We start from the raw sequence: 19,652 nt of genomic DNA, 5'->3' as shown, positions 1-19,652 counted from the left end.
CTGAAATAAACTCTTTATTTTCAGCACTAACATAGTAGTTTTAAAAATAAAAAATCAGCCTTCCACAGAGAAGTGTAAAACATTTATTTTATTTAAGCAGAGTTATATTATTTGATTCTATTCTTTAAAACAAAAAGGCCAACACCCATGATTCTCCAATATGAAAAGCCTATTTCTTAGGTCTTAATTTGCAAACTACTGAGTACATAGACATTTAACAAATCCAGTCTTAAACAGAGGTATGTTAAAAACAGGGTTGTTTTTTTTTTCTTTGCTAGAATGAGCTGCATGCAAAATACAAAGTTGCAATTCATCTTGTGGCATCCTGATTTCGGCATTTAAAATCTGTTTCTATCACATGTAACTAAAAAAACACAGCAAAACACCTCTTTCTGTGAAAGTAAAGCAGTGTATAAAGTACTGAAATGTGTATGTTCTACCAGGTGTTTCTTTTAGTAAGACTCTTTCTTCTTTTATTGATTATATTCTCTACAGATTAAACAATGCAAAAAAAAATTTCAGCACCTAGTTTTAATGAAGCTGTGTTCTGTTAAACCACATAAACTGTCCCAATCTTCTTCTGCCAGCACTTGCTCTTGCTGCAGTGTTTACCTAAAAGCAGTTCCTCACTGTGTGAAAGAGCCAACCCCAGCCAGCCAGATGGGCAGGGATCTTCTGAGACCCTGCAGTGTGTCTATGTGTCTGCACAGAGCTGACTGGGTGCAAATTTAACCTCTTCCAGGGCTGCATTTATTGGTAATTAGAAAAAAAATTCTACCAGAACTTTCTTGTTAGCTTGGACATTAAGTTTGTTCTTTCAAGTGCCTTGCCAGCACTCCCTTCTGTGAGGAATGGTTACTTCTACCTTGGATGAATTGAGGACTGAAGATTGTTTAGCTTTTGATAAAATACAAAACAATCATCAAAAATGCTTGACTGAATTTAAAAAAAAACAAAAACAACATGTTGCTTAAGATCTGGGGTGTATCCTATAAACATAAATATTGCAGCATATCCTTCTTTTCCCAGCCTTTAACAGGAGAAAGCTCTTTGAGAAACCAATTAAATTTGCATGGTAGGGATGTCTTATTTCTCAGGGCAGAAGTGTACAGCATATTTCTAGCAAGCACATTTTAATAATTTAGGTGATTTAACTTTTCATGTTTAATGTAGTATCAAGCATGCTTCCTCTTCAGGAAAAGAAAAAGAAAATTTGCCTGTTGTGATTACAGACTATGTAAGGATGAAGATGATTGAGAAAGACTGCTACTGTTTAGTCACTGCCTGGTTTATATTCCTCTTGTTTTCATCTGCATTGCTTAATGGCCTGAAGAAGCTGAACAGTGAGGAAGAACATATATAGTCACCTGTCTTCCTTGTTACAACAGCGGTAGAAGGAGTGACTCTGAGGTGAGCAGGTCATTTTGACTCCCTTGTATCTTCACATTTTATTTCCAAGTGCAGTCTCCTCTGTTGCTATGAATACTACTGATCTCTGTCCCAGAGCTCTTGTTGGTTTATGCTTAAAAATAGTTTAATGCTTGCTAGACTGCAGTTCATGATCTTGCCAGTAGGCAGCCTGTCTCTGCCGATTTAATCTCCTGTGTTTTGGAGTGGGGCCGTGCTGGCACATGTGCTGGTGGCTGAACTGAATTCCCAGCTCACAGGAGGAAACCAGCCATGAGATGCAGCTGAAGTGGAAGTGCTTGGGGCATCCTGGAACATGGCTGTACACCCAGCCCAGTTCCATGTCACTTTGGGGTGTTCTCATTCTGCTCAGTACCTGTTCCCCTACTCCTCAGCTCTTGAAAGTGCATGGTGTTGTTTTTCATGGCTTCTTTTCATGGAATGGTTTGACTATGTGGATAAAAACTTTGACTACTTCTGTTTGAATTTTTGATACTCATTTTAATGTCAATAGATTTTTCAATAGAACTAGCAGCTCGTTTAAGCTTCTTTATTACAGAAGGCTAGAAAAACTAAAAAATAAATTAAAAGTGACATCCACCTAGCAAAAATTCCCTAAGAAAAAGGTATGCACTTGAATTTTAAAAGTTTGTGATGTTGCCTACAGGAAGTTGACATTAAGTGAAACTGACAAGTTCTTAAGAATGCTGCTAAGGAGAAAACCTTAGATTTAGTGTCACAGCCAAGAACTATCAGCTTATAAAAAAGGTTAATAGGCCAAGGATATCAATTAGATTATTTAATACAAATCAGAGTCAGCTGGAGTCAGACATGTACATGCAGTACAAAATTATCTCTTAGAGGGGATTTGTGTAATTTGCTGGTGACAGTTAGGATTTTTGTTAAGTCCTATTATACAATAAAGCTAATAAAAGAGCAATATTGTGCTTGCCATTTTTAGGTAACTGACCATTTCTCCATGTCCTACATCCTTATGCCAGAGATCTTGCCAACACAGTCCCCAGCAATTATATATGTTTGTATTATAGAGAGTCCGTTTGCACAGGACATAGCCTCAAGCTGTGCCAGCAGAGGTTCAGGTTGAACATCAGGAGAAATTTCTTCACAAAAAGGGTTGCTAAATATTGGAGCGATGTTGGAGTCACCATCCCTGGATGAGAAATGACTGGACGTGGCATTTACTGCCATGGTCTAGTTGACAAGGTTCAGTCAACACTTGGACTCAAGTAACTTAGAGTTGTTTTCCTACCTAATCGATTCTGTGATCCTGCAACATTCAGCACCAGAACAAATTTCTACTCTTTATCTGATCCAAAACACAAATCCTATCCAGGGCTTGTTTTCACAGGAAATTTGTTTGAAAGTATTGCCATTCATCTTCATCTCCAAAATTATTATTTAGCATTTTGGAAAAGAACCCAGACAGTCCCTGCTAGCATAGAGAAATATAATAGATAACCTTTTCTTTGGGAACAGGCTTATATTTGTCTCTCAGACAGGTCTGTATTTTCTCTCTTAGAAGTCCATTTTAGAAGCCACAAATGCACATTTGTGGAGAGCTACACACCCAAAGACAGCTTATTATTGGCCATGAATGTTAACAGCTGTGAAGTTATCTTCTAGGATTTATGCAACTAAAACATCCCACTCAATTAAAAATGCCCCCTGTATTGTACTACAATCCCTTCAATAAATTTGAGTTTAAAAATGGGGAGTGAGCAGCACACAGATGGGTCCTGGACACTGCACTCTGTTATCTTCTATTTTCTGGAAAACTCCCCTCTGCATTTAGTTAGAGCTTGGTAAATTTCCTCTCCCAGTCCTCTACATGCTGTACATTTCAGCAGCTGCCTACATTGGTAGTCCAGGCACTCAGAGAACCTGCCTACATACAATAATTGAAGAGAAAAAAGCTACACTGTATTCATCATGCTATATAATGTTGGTTGAAGGTTTCAACAATTTGAAGCCAGTTAATCTGAACCTGGGAAAAACTCCTAATTGAAAAAGGAATGATCATACTGCTGTTGAAAAATTATGCTGGTGTGTATAGAAGGCACTCTGTGGCAGGGAGATGAAAGTTTGGGTGTTTCAAACACTTGAAGTCTTGGCAGCTTGACTTCAAAAAATCTGTATTATATAAAACTTTTTCTGATGCCTCCTATTCATGTGTCTGTAGCTTGTGGTTCAATCCATAAAAGCCTTTATATTTTCCCAACCCAATAAAATTTAACAGAACAGAAGAGCAGGCCCAAGAAGAGGATGTTCATTGAGACATAACTTCTATTCCTTGTTATTAGCTGTCTCTGAAACACATGGAAAAAATTAATTTAGCAATTAATTGAAGGTATAACTTGACATTCACTAAATCTCACAGGAACTCAAAGGGAAAGTTTGCTGGAAGTATCACAGGATGGAGGGGATATCTGCTCACCCCTCAAATCTGTAAGAATGTTCTGTGTGGATGTAAAAGAAACCACTGGTTCTGCTTCCTCTTCCCCCATCCCATTCATGCACAATTCCAGTTCCTGTCACAGACATTTACATCACCTCTATGAGTCACTGCTACAGTCTCTTCTCCCCCTCACCCTGCTGCCTTTTCTCTTAACAACTTTTGAAATCACTAGTGTTTCCAGTCAGATTTGACATGGAGGCAGGCATTTCATGGACGGTAAATCCTAAGTAAGGACAAGAGACAAAGGGCACAAATCGAAGTACAGGGTATTACCATTAAATACAAGATTATTTTTTTCTTTTTCTGTAAGGACAGTTAAGTTATGGGAATAGGTTGCACACAATTGATGGCATCTCCACCCCTGGGGATTCAAAACCCAGCAGGACAACCTGCTCCTGCTTGAGCAGGACTAGACAAGCTCCAGAGGTATTTTTCTACCTCAGCTATTCCATGACAAAGTATGGCTGAGGAACTGTGTCCAGCCCCTGAAGCTACTGTTGGCCATCAGCAGCTGAGAAGCTCTGGGGCTTACCTGATAGCTAAAAGACAGTGCCCAAGGGGGTGATTTGCTGAAATCACAGTGTCTGGCCATCCCAGCTCAAGGTACTCCTTTCCCAGCTAGAAGACTCAGCACGGATAGGGAACATGACAGTGTGGGACTTCCTCACTCTGAGTTGTGGTGTTCCATGGGGGTGGGTAAGGAACACAGGAAAGGTGGGAAATTTTGCATGGGAATGAAGGTGACCAATGAAAGACATCCAACTGCAATGATTCTCTGTGACTAAGAAGATTGTTAATATAACATGAAAAAAAGCCAACTCCTTTTAATAGTTTCAAATTCAACACTTAGCATGTTTCTGAGCATTCCTTGTTCTTAAGTGGACATCAGCTACCTTTAGAGCCTAATTTTTTTTTTTTTTTTTTTTTTTTTTTTTTTTTTTTTTTTTTTTGGAACTAGGATCAGCTTGTATCCTCTTAGTCATACCCTCCTAGAGAGAAAACTGTGAATGTTTTTGATGTCTCTCAAAGAATTTTTCCATCCCCTTAAGCAGTCTTGCTTTCCTGCCCAGAATCTTGCTTTATTTCTCCAATATCCTTTCAAGATGGAAGAATTGCTCCCTTACACAACAGAATCTCAGGTTTAAATGGTCACTATTCCCTTCTTAGCATTGTTTGCTCCTCTTGCCTGCAGCTGTTCTCTGAGCTGGGTCAGTGCCCTCCCATCATCTGAAATGCATTACAGACAGAGAAGCAGAGCTGCTCTTTCTGCTCCCTTACAAAACTGTTGGGGAGAATACTGTCAAAGCAGGAAAATGCAGGAAGAATTTCAGTAAAGCTGTAATCATCACTGGGTGAAATTTCTGGTAATGTTGAAGGCCAAGTTGGATGTAGCCCTGACCAACCTGATCTAAAGAGTGGCATCCCTGCCCATGGCAGGAGGGTTGAAACTAGGTGATCTGTAAGGTCCATTCCAACCCAAGTCTTTCTATGATTCTCTTGGTCCTTAGGAGCAGGAAGAGGTTCTTTGAGGTTTCCTAGAATCAAGTTAAGTGCTTTGATGAATTCACGCTACAGAGAGATGATTCCTTGCAAAAACATAGGAGCTTTTAAAAAAGACATCATTTTAAGACATTAAAAACAAGTTGATTGATTAAATTTGTTTTGGCTTCATAGGCAAAGCTATCTGGCATAAATTTAAAGATCATGCAAATGAACAGATGTCAATGGCCAACAACTGCTTGTCTTCATAGGCTAACTTAAAAAGTAACAATCTGTAAAGATGAGCAACTGTCAAACATGAAAATTAAAGGGAGGTGAGCTTTTTTTTTTTTTTTTTTTTGTCACTGCTGATCTAATTTTACCTGGGTAATCACAAGGTCATAAAGGCACATAAGCCTTGACCAAACTGCTTGACCACCACCCCACTTGTCTTAAGACTGCAGTGCTTGTGCTGAAAACCATTTCCCTTAGCCCCCTGGCAGGAGCATAGGCAGCAGTGCATCACACTGGCTTGCCCTAAGGCTGTGACACATACTAGCATTGGGAAGGAACCAAAGACTGCTCACTCCAGGTGCAAGAGGTTCCTCTAGAAGTCATAAAGGCCACTATTGTAAGGTATCTGCCACCCTTTCTGCTGAAGCTGTTCCCCTCTGAATTACAGAAATACCTGCTAGCCCAGAGAGATTTTGAGCAGGACCAAGTACGCCAGTGATTGGGAGGGAGGGGAGAGGAAGAAGGTGATTCCAGCTATTGCAATAACATTTCCTGGGGGAAAGGGGGAGCTGCATTGCCGGCTCATCCTTTTCCACATTCCAGCAATACCATAGGGTAACCTGTGGTGGTGGAATCACCATCCGGGGGGCATTCAAAAAAACTGTGTGGAAGCAGCACTTAGGAACAAGATTTAGTGATGGACCTGGCAGGGCTGAGTTAGCAGCTGGCTCAATGATCTTCTCCAACCTAAATGATTCTGTGATTCTAATTCTGCCTTCTGGGGCATGTGAACACCTTACATGATAGACCTATGTGTGAGCTTCTTAGTGAATGTGGAGGAGGAAATAAAAATAACTTTTTTAGCAAGACTGTGGTGACAGAATTTTGACCATTATCTCAAAGTTTGCCAGAGAGATAATTCAAGGGGATAAGGTTATCTCTTCACTGGTGTGACAGTTTTCCAGAGGAACTTTATTTGGCCTGTGACTTTTCCTTCCCACCATGTGACTGAATATGCTGTGTAATGTGCTTTCATCACAGCACCACACTGCTGATTTCAGCTGATAAGGAGAACAAGGGGATCTAAAATGACTGGCATAGAATGGAAATCACAAAACAGCATTAAGGCTTAGCTTACACAGACAAGCCTGCAAATAATAATGATCAGAGTCATGACTTTAACAAAGGTTTTTTATTTTGCAAGACTGCATGTTACAGTCTATCATTCTTCCCAAAGAGGGAAAAGTTATCACTGATAAGGCTCATGTATTATATAAAGATGACCCATGTAAAAAGCATGACTTCCAATTGGTTGCTTCCCAAAATGTCTTTTACTGTAAAGTATTTTTGACTCTCTTGTGTAAAAATGCAGAAAGCAGCTGTATGCCTACAGGGGAATAACAAGATATGCTCAATAAGGACAGGACAGTCTTTGCTGTCTCTTCAACAATAACCCATGTGGCCCTTCCCTCCTCTGTCAACATACCTATCTCTGTCGCTGCTGCACTATCCACAGCTTCTCCTGTTTCTTCTTCTTTTGTTTCAGGCCCTTCACTTACTGTCTCACCGAGCAGCTCAGTTTCCACCTGTTCTCCCGTCTCACCTGGGAATGGTAACCATGAAGATCAAATTAGGATCCACTATAAAAAAGCACCAAGTGCCCCAGCTTCTTTCTGTAAACTTGATTTTGCTTTGTAAGCTCTCCAATGCCTGTTATCAAGGTACCCCCTGAATGAAGCCAGAGAGAACAAACAGGAAAACAAACACTTTTCATCATCCAGCTGAAATATGGTTGCCTCATGCTCATGAAGTTCTCCTAATGCTTTCACAAAATCCCCTTGATGCTGTATCCAAAGGAAATAATGAGTATATTTCTGCCCAAATTATTTTTTCCTGGATTTTATTTCATAGATGTGCAGTTCTATTTGCAATTGGAAAAGAAACAGAAATAGAAAACATGGTAACGTGCAAGTCTGGCTGAAACCCTCCTTTCCCAGGGAAGCTGCTGCCTAACTCATTTCTTCCCATAGCTATTGAAGCATAAAGGGAAAGCAACACAAAAATGCTAAGTATCATGTGTACCATAGCATAAAAATAGAAATAAAAATAGAAAATCCCTTCTTCATCAGAAGAGAGGAAGAGAGTGCACACAAGTTAAAGTATTCCTTCTACCTTGGAAATAATAGGAGCAAAACTCTTTTCCCCAAAAGCTTCATTCACTCGCCCTGCACGCATCACTTGGTGCTAGAAGCCCCACAACTCATCTTCAGACAGACAACTGTAAACTTTTCCACTGATGAGATGTGACAGCACAAGGTCCAGGGTGTGCTGCTCTGCCTCTGGCACTGCCCCGAGGCTTACCAACAGTGAATAATGAAATTGGAGTTTGCAGCTGGGCAGGATGTGTGTTTAACAGGTGAGGAACCTGTCATTTACTGCTTACATACAACAAGGCTTTATTCCAAAGGACAGATGATTATGTAGAGGACAAAATTCTTTCATGAAGAGACACAGGAGAGGACAAAGCAATCCAACAACCATGCTCAGCTACAAAGGATGAGCAAAGAATGAGATTCATAAAGCCGGTTCAGAGACAAGGAGCACAAAGCCACAGGAGTAGTGGCAGTGTGTGTAACTGGCTCTGGACTTCACATGGATCAGTCCTTCTGCACCTTGCACTTCTTCAAGGCCAAATTGGAGTGAGCATGACCCCCTGCAGAGAAATACTCCTCATGTGCTTCACCTGCTTGTTCCCTGAAGAAGAGCTACCCCAGGAATGCATCTGATTCCTTACTGAGCTACTTTGTACCTTTTAGGAGAAATTTGATTCCTCCTGTGAAGTGTTCATCTTCTGCAAGTGCAGTCCATGTCCTCTGGGCACTAACCCAAGGGGGAGCATAGCCTGCAATTTGCAGGAAGGAGCACACCTCCTGCTAAAGGAGCACACCTCCTGCTAATGGAAATCCCATCACCTCAGACACCACTGCTTCCTTACACAGCCTCTCTCCCCACCCAGTCATCTCCAAGCATTGGTGCAAAGACAGCCTTAAGTCTCTCCACTACTACTTTTATTCTGATTGTCTGGTAGCCAAGCTTCTAGGACACACTTGGAGATGCCAAGTCTGCATCAAAGAGATGCTTTTTCTTCTACATCCAGCTTTATGTGTGCAAGGACAGTTGACACATAATAGTAATTAGTAATTTATAATTTAATATTTAGTACATGTGACTAAGTAATTGAGCCTGTGCAAATATTAAGGAATGTGTCTAAGCTCCCCAGATATACAATGTTTTAAATGAGGGATATGGTGGGACATTTTACCTCCTAAGAACAAAAAGGACATGAAATGAAATAGAAGAGGTGGAAATGCTGATTAAATTTATTACAGCTTGGACTTGTAAATCTGAGGCTTCCCCAGCCACATTCTCCTATGCCTCGCATTGTACAGACTCCCTGGACCAAATTCTGACTCCAGAAGCTCATTTGAGGCTCTTAGTAAAGCCAAAAGGACCCACACAGAAGTCCCTGGAGGCAAATTTTGGTCTCCTGAATTTATGAAAGCACAAGTATTACCCTCAACGAGGTGCTCCTCTTCAGTAACATGTACTTTCTCGACAACTTCCACTACAGAGCTGTCACTGCCCTCCACCAGCCCACTGTCCTCTGCTGGTTCTGGAGATGGTGCCCCAGCATCTTCTCCTGGTGCTGGCGGTGAAGGCCCCCTGCTCTCCTCTCGCCACACAGAGGGCAGCTCAGAGCTCTCCTCCTCTCCTGCAGGCAGGGGCTCGGTTCCCTCTGGCTCCTCCCTTTTACTGACCGACTCTGTCTGCCCCTCCACCTTCAGGATCGTGGCTGAAGCCTCCTCTCCCGGCAGCTGCTCGCCTGGGCTGGTCTCCTCAGAGGCAAGGCTCACACACTCTGCTGGCTCCAGCTGTGCTTGGTCAGCTACAGTTCCGTGGTCATCTGCAGTCAGGGTGTTTGCACCTGAGCATGCTTTTAGTTACAGTAGGGCAAGGAAAGGAAAAAGAGAATTACAGATAATTGGTGAATGGACACATAAGCTGGATAACAACTAAACCCACGGTGAACCACACAAGCAGTACCTGACAAAGAGCTCCCTCCTGGCTAGGGAAAATACGCCCTCACAGGTCTGCTGCACATATCCACCCATATCCAGTAGAGTATGATGCTGCTCTTACATTAAAAATAAGTTTTCATTTGATGCATGCAATGCATTTTTATATGAAGAGAGCAGACTTGTTTGCAAGTCAATGTTCTATTACATTTTCCATTTTAAATCTGCAGTGTGCAGGTGGTTTGCTGGTGATGGGACACTGCAAGGAAGCACCTTTTCCTGTCCCAAACCAAGCACAGCATGAGTGTGGGGAGTGTGAGAGAGCTGCTGTCCTTGGTGTGTGTGAGAAGTTCTGGTGGTACCTTCAGGTGGACTGAATAAAACCCCTGAAAGCCCAGAGGATGAGCAGTGCTCACCTCTTAAAGCAAAAACCACTTTGTCTGTCTTTTTCAGTACTAAACTACCATTCATACTATGATTTGTCTAACAAAAAAAAAAGCTCAACAACAGGAAGCCTAAACAAATTAAAACTTCCACTTCTTTCATCTTTCATCAACTTATTGGCTAGTAAAGCAATGGGTTTTGGCAGAAAAAATTTATGAATAAAGAACTGACAAAATTACTTTGACAGGTATTTAAGGATAAAAGCTGAAGACTCAAAATGAGCTATACCTACCTATCAGACTGACTTACGAACATTCTAATGAAATTCAGTTTGACAGGATCTTGTACTTAACCTTTTCCTGAAGAACGTCAGGATGAAACCCCTGGTAATTCAAGCATGAAATCTGTTTATATAATAATTACAAAACTGGAAAAACTGTATTTTCTGAGAAAATTATGATTGCAGTATCAAAGTCAGTAAGCAGAACATATGATACTGTTCACATATGAACATCTATACATGTACATATAGACATAGATGAACAGGAAAAAAAAAGTAGTACACCCTGCTCTTAAAACATGTGCTTGAATACTGCTGCTCTTAAAGTTTACAGCTCTTTTGAGACATTCAAACAAAACAGCTCCCCAGCAAATGTCACCTCATCAGTATGTGCCTACAGACCCAGGGAAGGATGGCTAAGCCAGAAGAAGAGCAAGAACTGAGAATCTGGACTGTTGAGACAGAGAGAAGGCAATTTCAACTACGAGACAGATAAAATCTCATTTGTCCCAGGAACTGTCAAACAATCCAAGTTCCAACCAACCCCTCCAAACCCACAATGGAATGGCAATTCATAATGCAACTCCAACAACAGGAGGCAAACTCAGCTATGGGACTCTGACCACAGACCCCTCCCCTCCCCCCAGGGCAAGACCCTGCCTCTGACAGCTGCCAGGGGCAGGGGAAAGGGCAGAGAGCCCCAGCCCATGGGGCTGAGTGTCAATCTGTCAGTGGAATTCCTCTGTCAACCTGTTCAAGCCCCTTTTCAATCTGTTTACACTGAGTCTCCACTATACCCAATGGGAATGAGGGCTGCAGCCCACTTACATCCCCTGTAAAACACATCTTGGCTGGTTTTAAGCCTGCTGCTGGTTGTTTCATCAAGTGGCAGTTCTTGCATTATGAGAAACAGCAAATATATTTCCTTGGTTGCTTTCTCTAGATCTCTATCACACCTTGTCTTCAAGGCACTCCTTTTCCTAAAATGAAGCTCAAGGTGAAACAGATACGAAATCAGAATAATAGTGAGTAAATGTTAAACTTAAGCTACTCTAAGCAGTGATTAAAAAAGTAATGTATGCTCAGAGACCAGAAATTCAATGTTTTCACATTTTTATTTTTCGTCCCTTTGGACACTTTTCACACCTTCACCTTGCTCAGTGCCAGATGGGGAGAGAGCATTTAAAGCCTACCGACAGAAACAAATGAGCCATGAAAATTAGCATGTTATATAGAGTTGTAATTAATGTTAGCAGTAAAAGAAACAATTCAAATGCCTACTGGGTCTGTAGGCACATGCTGATGAGGTGACATTTGCTGGGGAGCTGTTTTGTTTGAATGCCTCAAAAGAACTGTAAACTTACTTTAAGGGCAGCAGTATTCAAGCAGATGTTTTAAGAATCTCCTGCAGCTTCTATAAGCATCAGCCCTATAGCTTCCAGCTAGCCCTCTCTACTTTAAAATGTTTTATATAAATTGGATTATAAAATACTGCCATGCAACACAAGATCTGCACTGCTTGAAACCCTGGAAGCATTCCTGTGCTCTCATTTGAAATGCAAAGAATTCCCTAATATGGAAAAAATAAATCCTCAGTAATCTGTTCAATACCTTTATCCCCAAGAAAAATGAACATCATGTGGCAGTCAGCATTCCTAGGATTCCTTCTAGTTTTGTTTTAATTTTAAATTAAAAATTTTTATTTTTCCTGTTGTAGACTCTTTCAGCTGGAGAAACAAAGAAAAACACAGTGAATGGATGTTGGCCATGGCTACAGTATTTTCTCTTTGTCTTCTTTCCTATTGGAAAAGCCTCCAAGTTTTATGAGTTACACACTAATGGAAGTAAATGAAATGTTTTCCTCTATTAGCTTATTTAGAGAAGATTTTTTTTCAAATGATCTTTTCTTATTAAAGTAAATTAGCAAATTGTTAACATATCTGGTTAGTAATTGCCAAATTAATGCAAATCTTTCAGCTGTAATTACAAATTGCACTTCATCCTTGCCATGACACTAGTGTATGTATTTAGTACATTTCATGACCTATCCTGCCATGAAAATGCTTTTATACAGAATAATCAAAACACTCAGAATAAATTACTTCTGCTGTTTCTTTGAGCCCTTCAGTGCTCCTGTGCAGGGATCACTTAGTGGAGAGTGGAAAGGCAGAGGAATTGGTACATTGACCAGGTGACTGAGACAGCAGGTACAGCATAAAGAGGTTTCTCCTGATAGTTTCAGCTGATGTGTTCTGGCTCTGTAGTGGCACAGACAATGCACAGCTCACAACCTGCTCCCCTCTCTGCAGTCACAAGCCACAGCACCACAAGACAACAAACAGGATATAAACCCATGCAAAAACCATGGATGCTGCAGGCAAACAACAACAGATCATAACTCAAGAATATAGGAGAGAAAAGCAGTAAAATTAAATGCAAACAACTTTTTTGGATCTGCCTTAGAAATGTATCTTTTTGGAGAGGATAATTACTGTAACTGCAGCATTCAGGTTCTTACAGAAGTGTCTCCAAACCTTCCTTGGAGCAAAGAGCTAAATATGATGAAAACATATGGAAACAGAGTTTTGTTTTAGTTCTACTGAATAGCAAGGATATTCTTATGGAACATCCTGCAAATATACCTTACTCACAAAATTAGTGTGCTGTGACTTGAGCCAATTAGAGCCACAGGAACACTGCCGATGCTGCACACTATGCACACTATGGATTTTGTTAGAAAAAGGAAGGATAGTGGGGTCAAGTATTACTGGTTCATTATTCTTTTAAAGGAAAGAAAGGGCACTAGACTGACAAGGTACTACATAAAAAGACCAACAGCAGGAGGTATCTGGAAATTAAACAAACAAACCAAAAAAAAAAAAAAAAAAAGGCCTGCGGAGCGGAGTGGAAGGGACTTAGGCATTCATTCACAATAAACACCAGTTTCGAAGCCATCGCTCACGGGGCGCAGTTCCCTCCACTGCGCGGGCAGAATTAAAAGCAGAGGCAAGCCCGACGGGCTTCTGGCCCCGCGGGGTTTCAGTGGGACGCGCACCCGCGGCGCCTTCCCCGCGACGGGACGGGACGGGACGGGACCAGCCTGAGAGCAGCGCGGCCCCGCATCCCCAAAGAGCTCTGCGGGCTCCCCGCGCCCGGCTCACCCGCCCCGCTCACCCGGCAGCGGCGGCGGCTCCTGGGGGCGGCTGCGGGCGCTGCTGGAGCAGCCCATGGCGGGGCCGGCGGGCTCTGCAGCCGCTCCCGACGGCCGGCTCGGCTCGGCTCGGCTCGGCTCGGCTCGGCTCGGCTCGGCTCGGCTCGGCTCGGAGCACGGCTCGGCGCGGCTGGCGCGGCCGCCGGGCAGCACTGAGCTGCGGAGCCGGGAGGGCGGCGGGGCGGCCCCGGCGATGGAGCCTCCCCCGCCGCTCAGCCCTGGCCACCTGCCCCGGGGCGGATTTCTGCGCTGTGGCAGGGTGCCACAAGGTGTGAGTGGCAGCCGGCGGGTAGGGACTGCAGGTCCGTGTGCCCCGGAGTTTAACCCTGGAGGTGTGCGCGTAAACCTCGCTAGCAGCTTTGAGCCACGCTAGCACCGAGTAGAGGAGACCCGTAGCCCGGGTAAGAGGGTCCAGGTCTGGGCAGCGGTAATAGACCGACTTGGAAGCCACGCCGATGTCTGGCGGTCGGTGAATGTGGCTGAGCTTGTGAACCTGAGACTGAGGGTGTGGGGTGTCTTGTAGGGAACTCCAGACAGGACCCGACGAGAGGAGCACAGGGCTGAGTTATCTGCACTGGCTGTATCTGGTTTGGGCATCCCGGGGGGTGTGCTCGTACACACACAGGAGCCGCAGCCCCGCTGCCAGCCCTCCCTGCACAAAGGAACAGCTGCGGGATGCACCCGTGGGACTGAGAGGGACAGACAGACCCATGGGCTCTCACCAACTCGGAAGCAAAAAGGAATCCCTGGTTTGCAGAGTCCTCTGGGTTCAGCGGCCACCTGCAACATCCTTACCATCAGCCTGAAAGGTAAAATAAAGATAATATTTTTATATTTGCATATAGGCAAATCAACAGAGATCCAGGAAAGCTGAGGTGGCCTAAAAAACTTCCCAGAGTAAGAATGAAGAATCTTTGCCACTCATTTGCTTGCACAAGTAGATAATGTATTTATTGCACGCAAGACATAATTTGATTATATCAAATTTAGACTAATCATGTGTTCTTCTAAATTAACTTTTTTTATCCACCCAGAAATTTATTCAGACAAATCATATTGTATTTGGACATTTGTCAAGGGTTTGTGATGTTCCACAGCCAAGGCAGAGCAGTAGCAATAACTCCACTAATCTCTGCAATAGTTTCTGCTTCCTCAATTTGAATAATTTTCAGGATGCTTTTAAAAAACAACAGAAAAAAATCCACTGTAGGCTCTATAGATTTCTACGTGGCTATATATAAGATTACTATGAGACACTAGACACTGAAATGCTGGTAACTTTAGGATTAGCAAAACGTGCTGCTCCGTGACAACAAAAGGCTAAGCAACTTAAAAATTAATTTCAGAAATATTTAACATTCATGCTGCTGGTGTGAAATCCTGACTGCTGTGGTGGGAGCGAGCTCAGTTCCCTACACAGCATGTGGAGGTTTCCTGTACAGCACAGATGAAGACACTCAGGCATCCCAGTGCTCTGCTGCCACAGGTAGGAAATAGAAGTGTCTGGGATTCCGAAGCTGAGGAAGCTTGACATGCCAGGAAACATACCTGATATCCCACCTTTCTTCTGTGTCCTTTCAGAGAAGTAAGTAAGGAGCATGGGCCACCAAGACAGGCTCATCAAACACTGGGCACTGAGGAAAATATAAGAAAGGGAAGGCTACATTCAGTTCATTCTCTTGCCTGCAGAGCTTTGTACCTGCTTCCCTCCCTGCCCTAACCAAAGGTGAGCTGTGCAGAGTGCACCTGCCATCCAGCTTACTGATACAGTGGAGAAAGGAACTCGAGATTTACAAGGCCAGAGAGAGGAGTACGGGTCAGTGTGTACTGGCAGCAAGGCTCACCGGGGGTGCTCAGTACTTCATGTTCTTCAAACAGGCCTTGGATAGGATACAGAAACTGAAATGAGCGCCCAAGGGCCATTTGGCAGGTGACTCCCACAAACACTAAGTAACAATGTCATGGTCTTCCCTCCTCCTGCGTGAAGAAGTTGCATCTTTTGGGCAGGAAGACTCGACATAACAGTGCCATTGCTGGAGCTGGGCACGGGCAGGGCCACGCCGGCACAGGGCTGCACCTCAGCGCTTCGGCTGGATCGCCAGGGCCAGGCCAGGCTTGGACAACGTGTGCCCTCTGCAGAGCACTCAGCACAAACACATCCCCCCGGGAAAACTACGCGCTGCCTCTCTGCCGCTGTCCTACCTTCTGGGAGCACAGGATTGCACAGACCTTGTACAGAGTCCCAAAGAAATTCATGCGAGTGATACTGCAGCTGCAGCATGATGTTGGCAGATGAAAATCCTTGGTAGGTTTTCCATCCCATCCCTTGCCCTTTGCAGGGCATCTCTCTACAGACTCTCTGCCTCTCTAATCCAAACCACCCTGGTACTGCCCCAACTGAAGGCAGTATCAAAGTAGCTTAAAAAAACCCCAAAACCTTTAAAAGCAAATAAACTAAACAATTATATTGAACTAGTTGTTTTATTCAGAAATACAAATTGGGAAATTAAAATTAAATGTAAACTATGAGTATTCAGGGATAGCTGTATATCCAGAGGTAAAACAACAAATACCTATGACCTCTAACATACAATCAGCAATACACTTCCAAAAGCAAACTGCAAGAAGATTTCTCTAAGGCCCTGATAATTTTTAAGTTCTCCAGGCCAGTACTATATGACCAAACTTGTTGCACTCATTCCAGAGCTCACTAGCTGTTAAGATTTTTGAGTATTTTAGATAGTATTCCTACTGCAGCAATTAAATTTATATCTATTTTCTGATAGTCCCAAATCCTGTAATTTTCCAAATCACAGTGACTTTTCAAAGCATTATGTTAATGAAGAGCTTTCTTTCTGGTGACTTCTTTTCTCAGCTCTTTGTGTACAGGACGACCGTACCTAAACAAGTAATAAAATATTCTAAATTGTTTATTGTGTCAAGTAATTCAGGCCAAATGTTTCACTGATCCAAGTACTTGTAGGTCCATTGAAAGCTGTTCTGTGATGCTGGTTTATGGACTGCAGAGAGCTGCCTTCTGAAACAGCTTCTTTTTTTTTTTTTTTTTTTTTGCCTAGGATAGCAATGACCTTGAAACTTAGCTCCTAGTACACGCCTTGTAATTTTCTGGAAAGGAGGCAATCTGAAGATTTTTCTCATCAAACTAATTACTGTCTTTAGAAATCTGCACCTGTGGATTTCTGCACAATTTGGCCCTTACAAAATGCAGTTTCTCATTGTATTGGCACTGGATTTAAGCTGACTACACATATAGGTATAAAAATGTATGTATTTATATATGTATATATTTATATATGTGCATACACACGTACTTCTTAGCATGCTTTTATTGGCTGAAAATCTATCCAGGTCTGCAGATATCCAGGTATTCACAACAGACAGTATTTAACCTCAATGTTTTCCCTGTTCCCTAATGACATAACTTTTCTGCACTTGACCTATTTTCCTCCACAACTCCCTCCCTCCCTCCCTCCCTCCCTTCCTTCCTTCCTTCCTTCCTTCCTTCCTTCCTTCCTTCCTTCCTTCCTTCCTTCCTTCCTTCCTTCCTTCCTTCCTTCCTTCCTTCCTTCCTTCCTTCCTTCCTTCCTTCCTTCCTTCCTTCCTTCCTTCCGCCACTTCCTTCCGCCACTTCCTTCCTTCCTTCCTTCCTTCCTTCCTTCCTTCCTTCCTTCCTTCCTTCCTTCCTTCCTTCCTTCCTTCCTTCCTTCCTTCCTTCCTTCCTTCCTTCCGCCACTTCCTTCCGCCACTTCCTTCCGCCACTTCCTTCCTTCTGCCACTTCCTTCCTTCCTTCCGCCACTTCCTTCCTTCCTTCTGCCACTTCCTTCCGCCACTTCCTTCCACCACTTCCTTCCTTCCGCCACTTCCTTCCTTCCTTCCGCCACTTCCTTCCTTCCGCCACTTCCTTCCGCCACTTCCTCATAGTAAAGCTGCTTCAAGGGTGGCTGAAGAAAGGTTTTAATTCAGATCTAGTGGACCTGTGCCTTAGTGGGATTCTAAATTCTCAGTAATCTGAAACAAAGAGCTGCATTTGTCTGTCTGACAATACAGGGGATAGTTCAGTGCACGACCCTGTGAAAATCAGATGAACATGTTTGCATTTGCTGTAAATGAAGTGATTATCAGAGAACATAGTCTGTCACTTTTAATAGCTCTGATGTGCAAAACTAGAGAACAATGGTGCAGGTGTTCACACAGCATTGTTGTGTAATTGTGCAGAGACTTGACCAGACTATAAATCAAAGCAGGACTGTATTTTTTGCATATTTTCATCCTATTAATAAAATATGTTCTGTTTATATTGGTAAAATGAAGATATAGGCCTAGCTTTTCAGAAGATCAGTCTTCTTTTTTGAACTGAATCTCCTCATTCAGGGTTAGCATGTGACCTGTAGCACCTGAAGGATGGCTATGGACATGCTGTCCCTCTTGCAGTGGCTTTAGCAGAGGTTACAATCTGAAATCCCCCCAGTCACACCACACATTTACTGGAGCTTTCCTGGTAACAGATCAGTATTATTATTCAACCTTGAGGTTAAATACTGTCTGTTGTGAATACCTGGATATCTGCAGACCTGGATAGATTTTCAGCCAGTAAAAGCATGCCAAGAAGTATGTGTGTATGCACATACATAACATAACAGTACCTGTTACCATCTCAGGCACCTGGCAGCTCTGACAAGGAGCAAGTGCTGAGTTCTACACATTGCCTACTGACACTCAGGGGAAGGGGCTAAGCAGGGCTTAGATGTACAGCTTCAGATGTTCCTCTGCATCCCTGGCTGCCAGAGTGATCCCCACTTTCTCTGAGGATCAGCAGCGCTGCCACTTCAGCTTTATAAAGACCTCAGAAGTTCAGAGAATTTAACAGAAGGATCCATCCCAGACTGTACCATAGGGTGCCCATGTACTGCTCATTTTTCAGACTTCAGAATGATTTTTCTCATTCTTCTCTTTCTCTTCTTTCCAACCTTTTCTCTCAGTTAACTATACAACGTCTACAACAGCACACATAATTAGCACACAAACCTGTTTTTTTAATACCTCATTTTACTGTTCATTGAATTTTCCAATGAGTAGTGAGAAAAGCTGATGATATTATTACCACTGCATTTGTGAGGGCAGTGCTTGGGGTTCTATAACACAGAGAAGAAGTTGCTTTGGGATTTCTCTGCAGAAAGGCATGCTGCTTGGGTGAACCCACATGTGCACTCTGTTCAGTGCTGATTCCTTGTAGCCAAATTGCTGCAAGAGACCCCATGGGTGATGCTGGCCAGCTCCATGAACTTGCTTATCTGTTCCCAGGTATGTGTAACCCTGCCACCACAGGTTGTTTGCTGATGCACTGGTATTGGTGTCAGTGCTGCTGCAGGAGATTCCCTTGATGCTTTAGGATTTTAGCTTTTATATTTTTCATATATTTCTAATCTTGCAATTCTTTAGTGTATAACTTTAAACTCCATATAGAGTGTCAGCTACTGTCTTCCCATTTTGGTCAGACAAAACAATTCCTCTCTAGGCCTGGGAATCAAGGACACCTTTCTGTCTCAGTCCCCAAGAAATGTAAAACAAAAGTGAGTTGGGAGGGGAGCAAACCTGGGGTAAATGACTTCATTATCTGAAGCTGTAATTGGAAGATTACCTCCCAATATGCAAATGGACCAAACTGATAAAAGTATAAAACCCCATGACAAGTCGTTAATCTTTTTGGGTGTAGCCTCTGGGTGGACTTTGTCTGCCCGAAGTGTACCTGAAGGCCCTTCTATAAATATAACTGCTTTTTATACCCTAATTTTGTCTTGCCTCTGTTTTTAAATATTACTGACAAGGCATCACCCCGGCTTTCCTTTTTTATATACTCTAAGTTGGTTTCATTCATCCAAAATGAAGCTGCTTTCTAATTTTTGGGATAGATCAGTGTTCCACCACTGGCTTTTCTTGTACTGCTCTCACTCTTCTACCTCTTCACACCTCTAACTGGTGCTGTCTTACACAACCTTGTCAGAATTTCAGTGGGGAAAAGTGGTGAAGAACTTCAAGACCACTGCTCCCTAGATTAAGTTCTCCCTCTGTGTTGGAAATCCTGC

The 19,652-nt window shown here is 42.8% G+C and overlaps 1 protein-coding gene across 3 annotated transcripts; it reads right to left on the bottom strand.

The window, feature by feature from the left end:
* Positions 1 to 103: 103 nt before the first annotated feature.
* ERICH5 (glutamate rich 5) lies at positions 104 to 13,610 on the bottom strand. 3 transcript variants are annotated; one of them, XM_059864353.1, is made up of 4 exons: positions 13,511 to 13,610; positions 9,171 to 9,590; positions 7,083 to 7,199; positions 104 to 3,734 (listed from the first exon to the last, which is right to left on the bottom strand). In XM_059864353.1, the coding sequence occupies exons 1-4, from the start codon at positions 13,563 to 13,565 to the stop codon at positions 3,712 to 3,714; spliced, it is 615 nt and encodes a 204-aa protein (XP_059720336.1). In that variant the 5' UTR covers positions 13,566 to 13,610; the 3' UTR covers positions 104 to 3,711. The 3 variants fall into 3 exon arrangements, with proteins under 3 accessions (XP_059720336.1, XP_059720328.1, XP_059720320.1); XM_059864345.1 differs by lacking the exon at positions 104 to 3,734 and adding an exon at positions 6,695 to 6,983; XM_059864337.1 differs by lacking the exons at positions 104 to 3,734; positions 7,083 to 7,199 and having other exon boundaries at positions 8,829 to 9,590.
* Between the last annotated feature and the right edge of the window lie 6,042 nt (positions 13,611 to 19,652).

This window comes from Haemorhous mexicanus, chromosome 1 (genome assembly GCF_027477595.1).
Source record: "Haemorhous mexicanus isolate bHaeMex1 chromosome 1, bHaeMex1.pri, whole genome shotgun sequence".
NCBI lineage: Eukaryota > Metazoa > Chordata > Aves > Passeriformes > Fringillidae > Haemorhous > Haemorhous mexicanus.
Note: the sequence above shows the minus strand (reverse complement) of the source record. Positions and strands in the feature narration are given on the sequence as shown.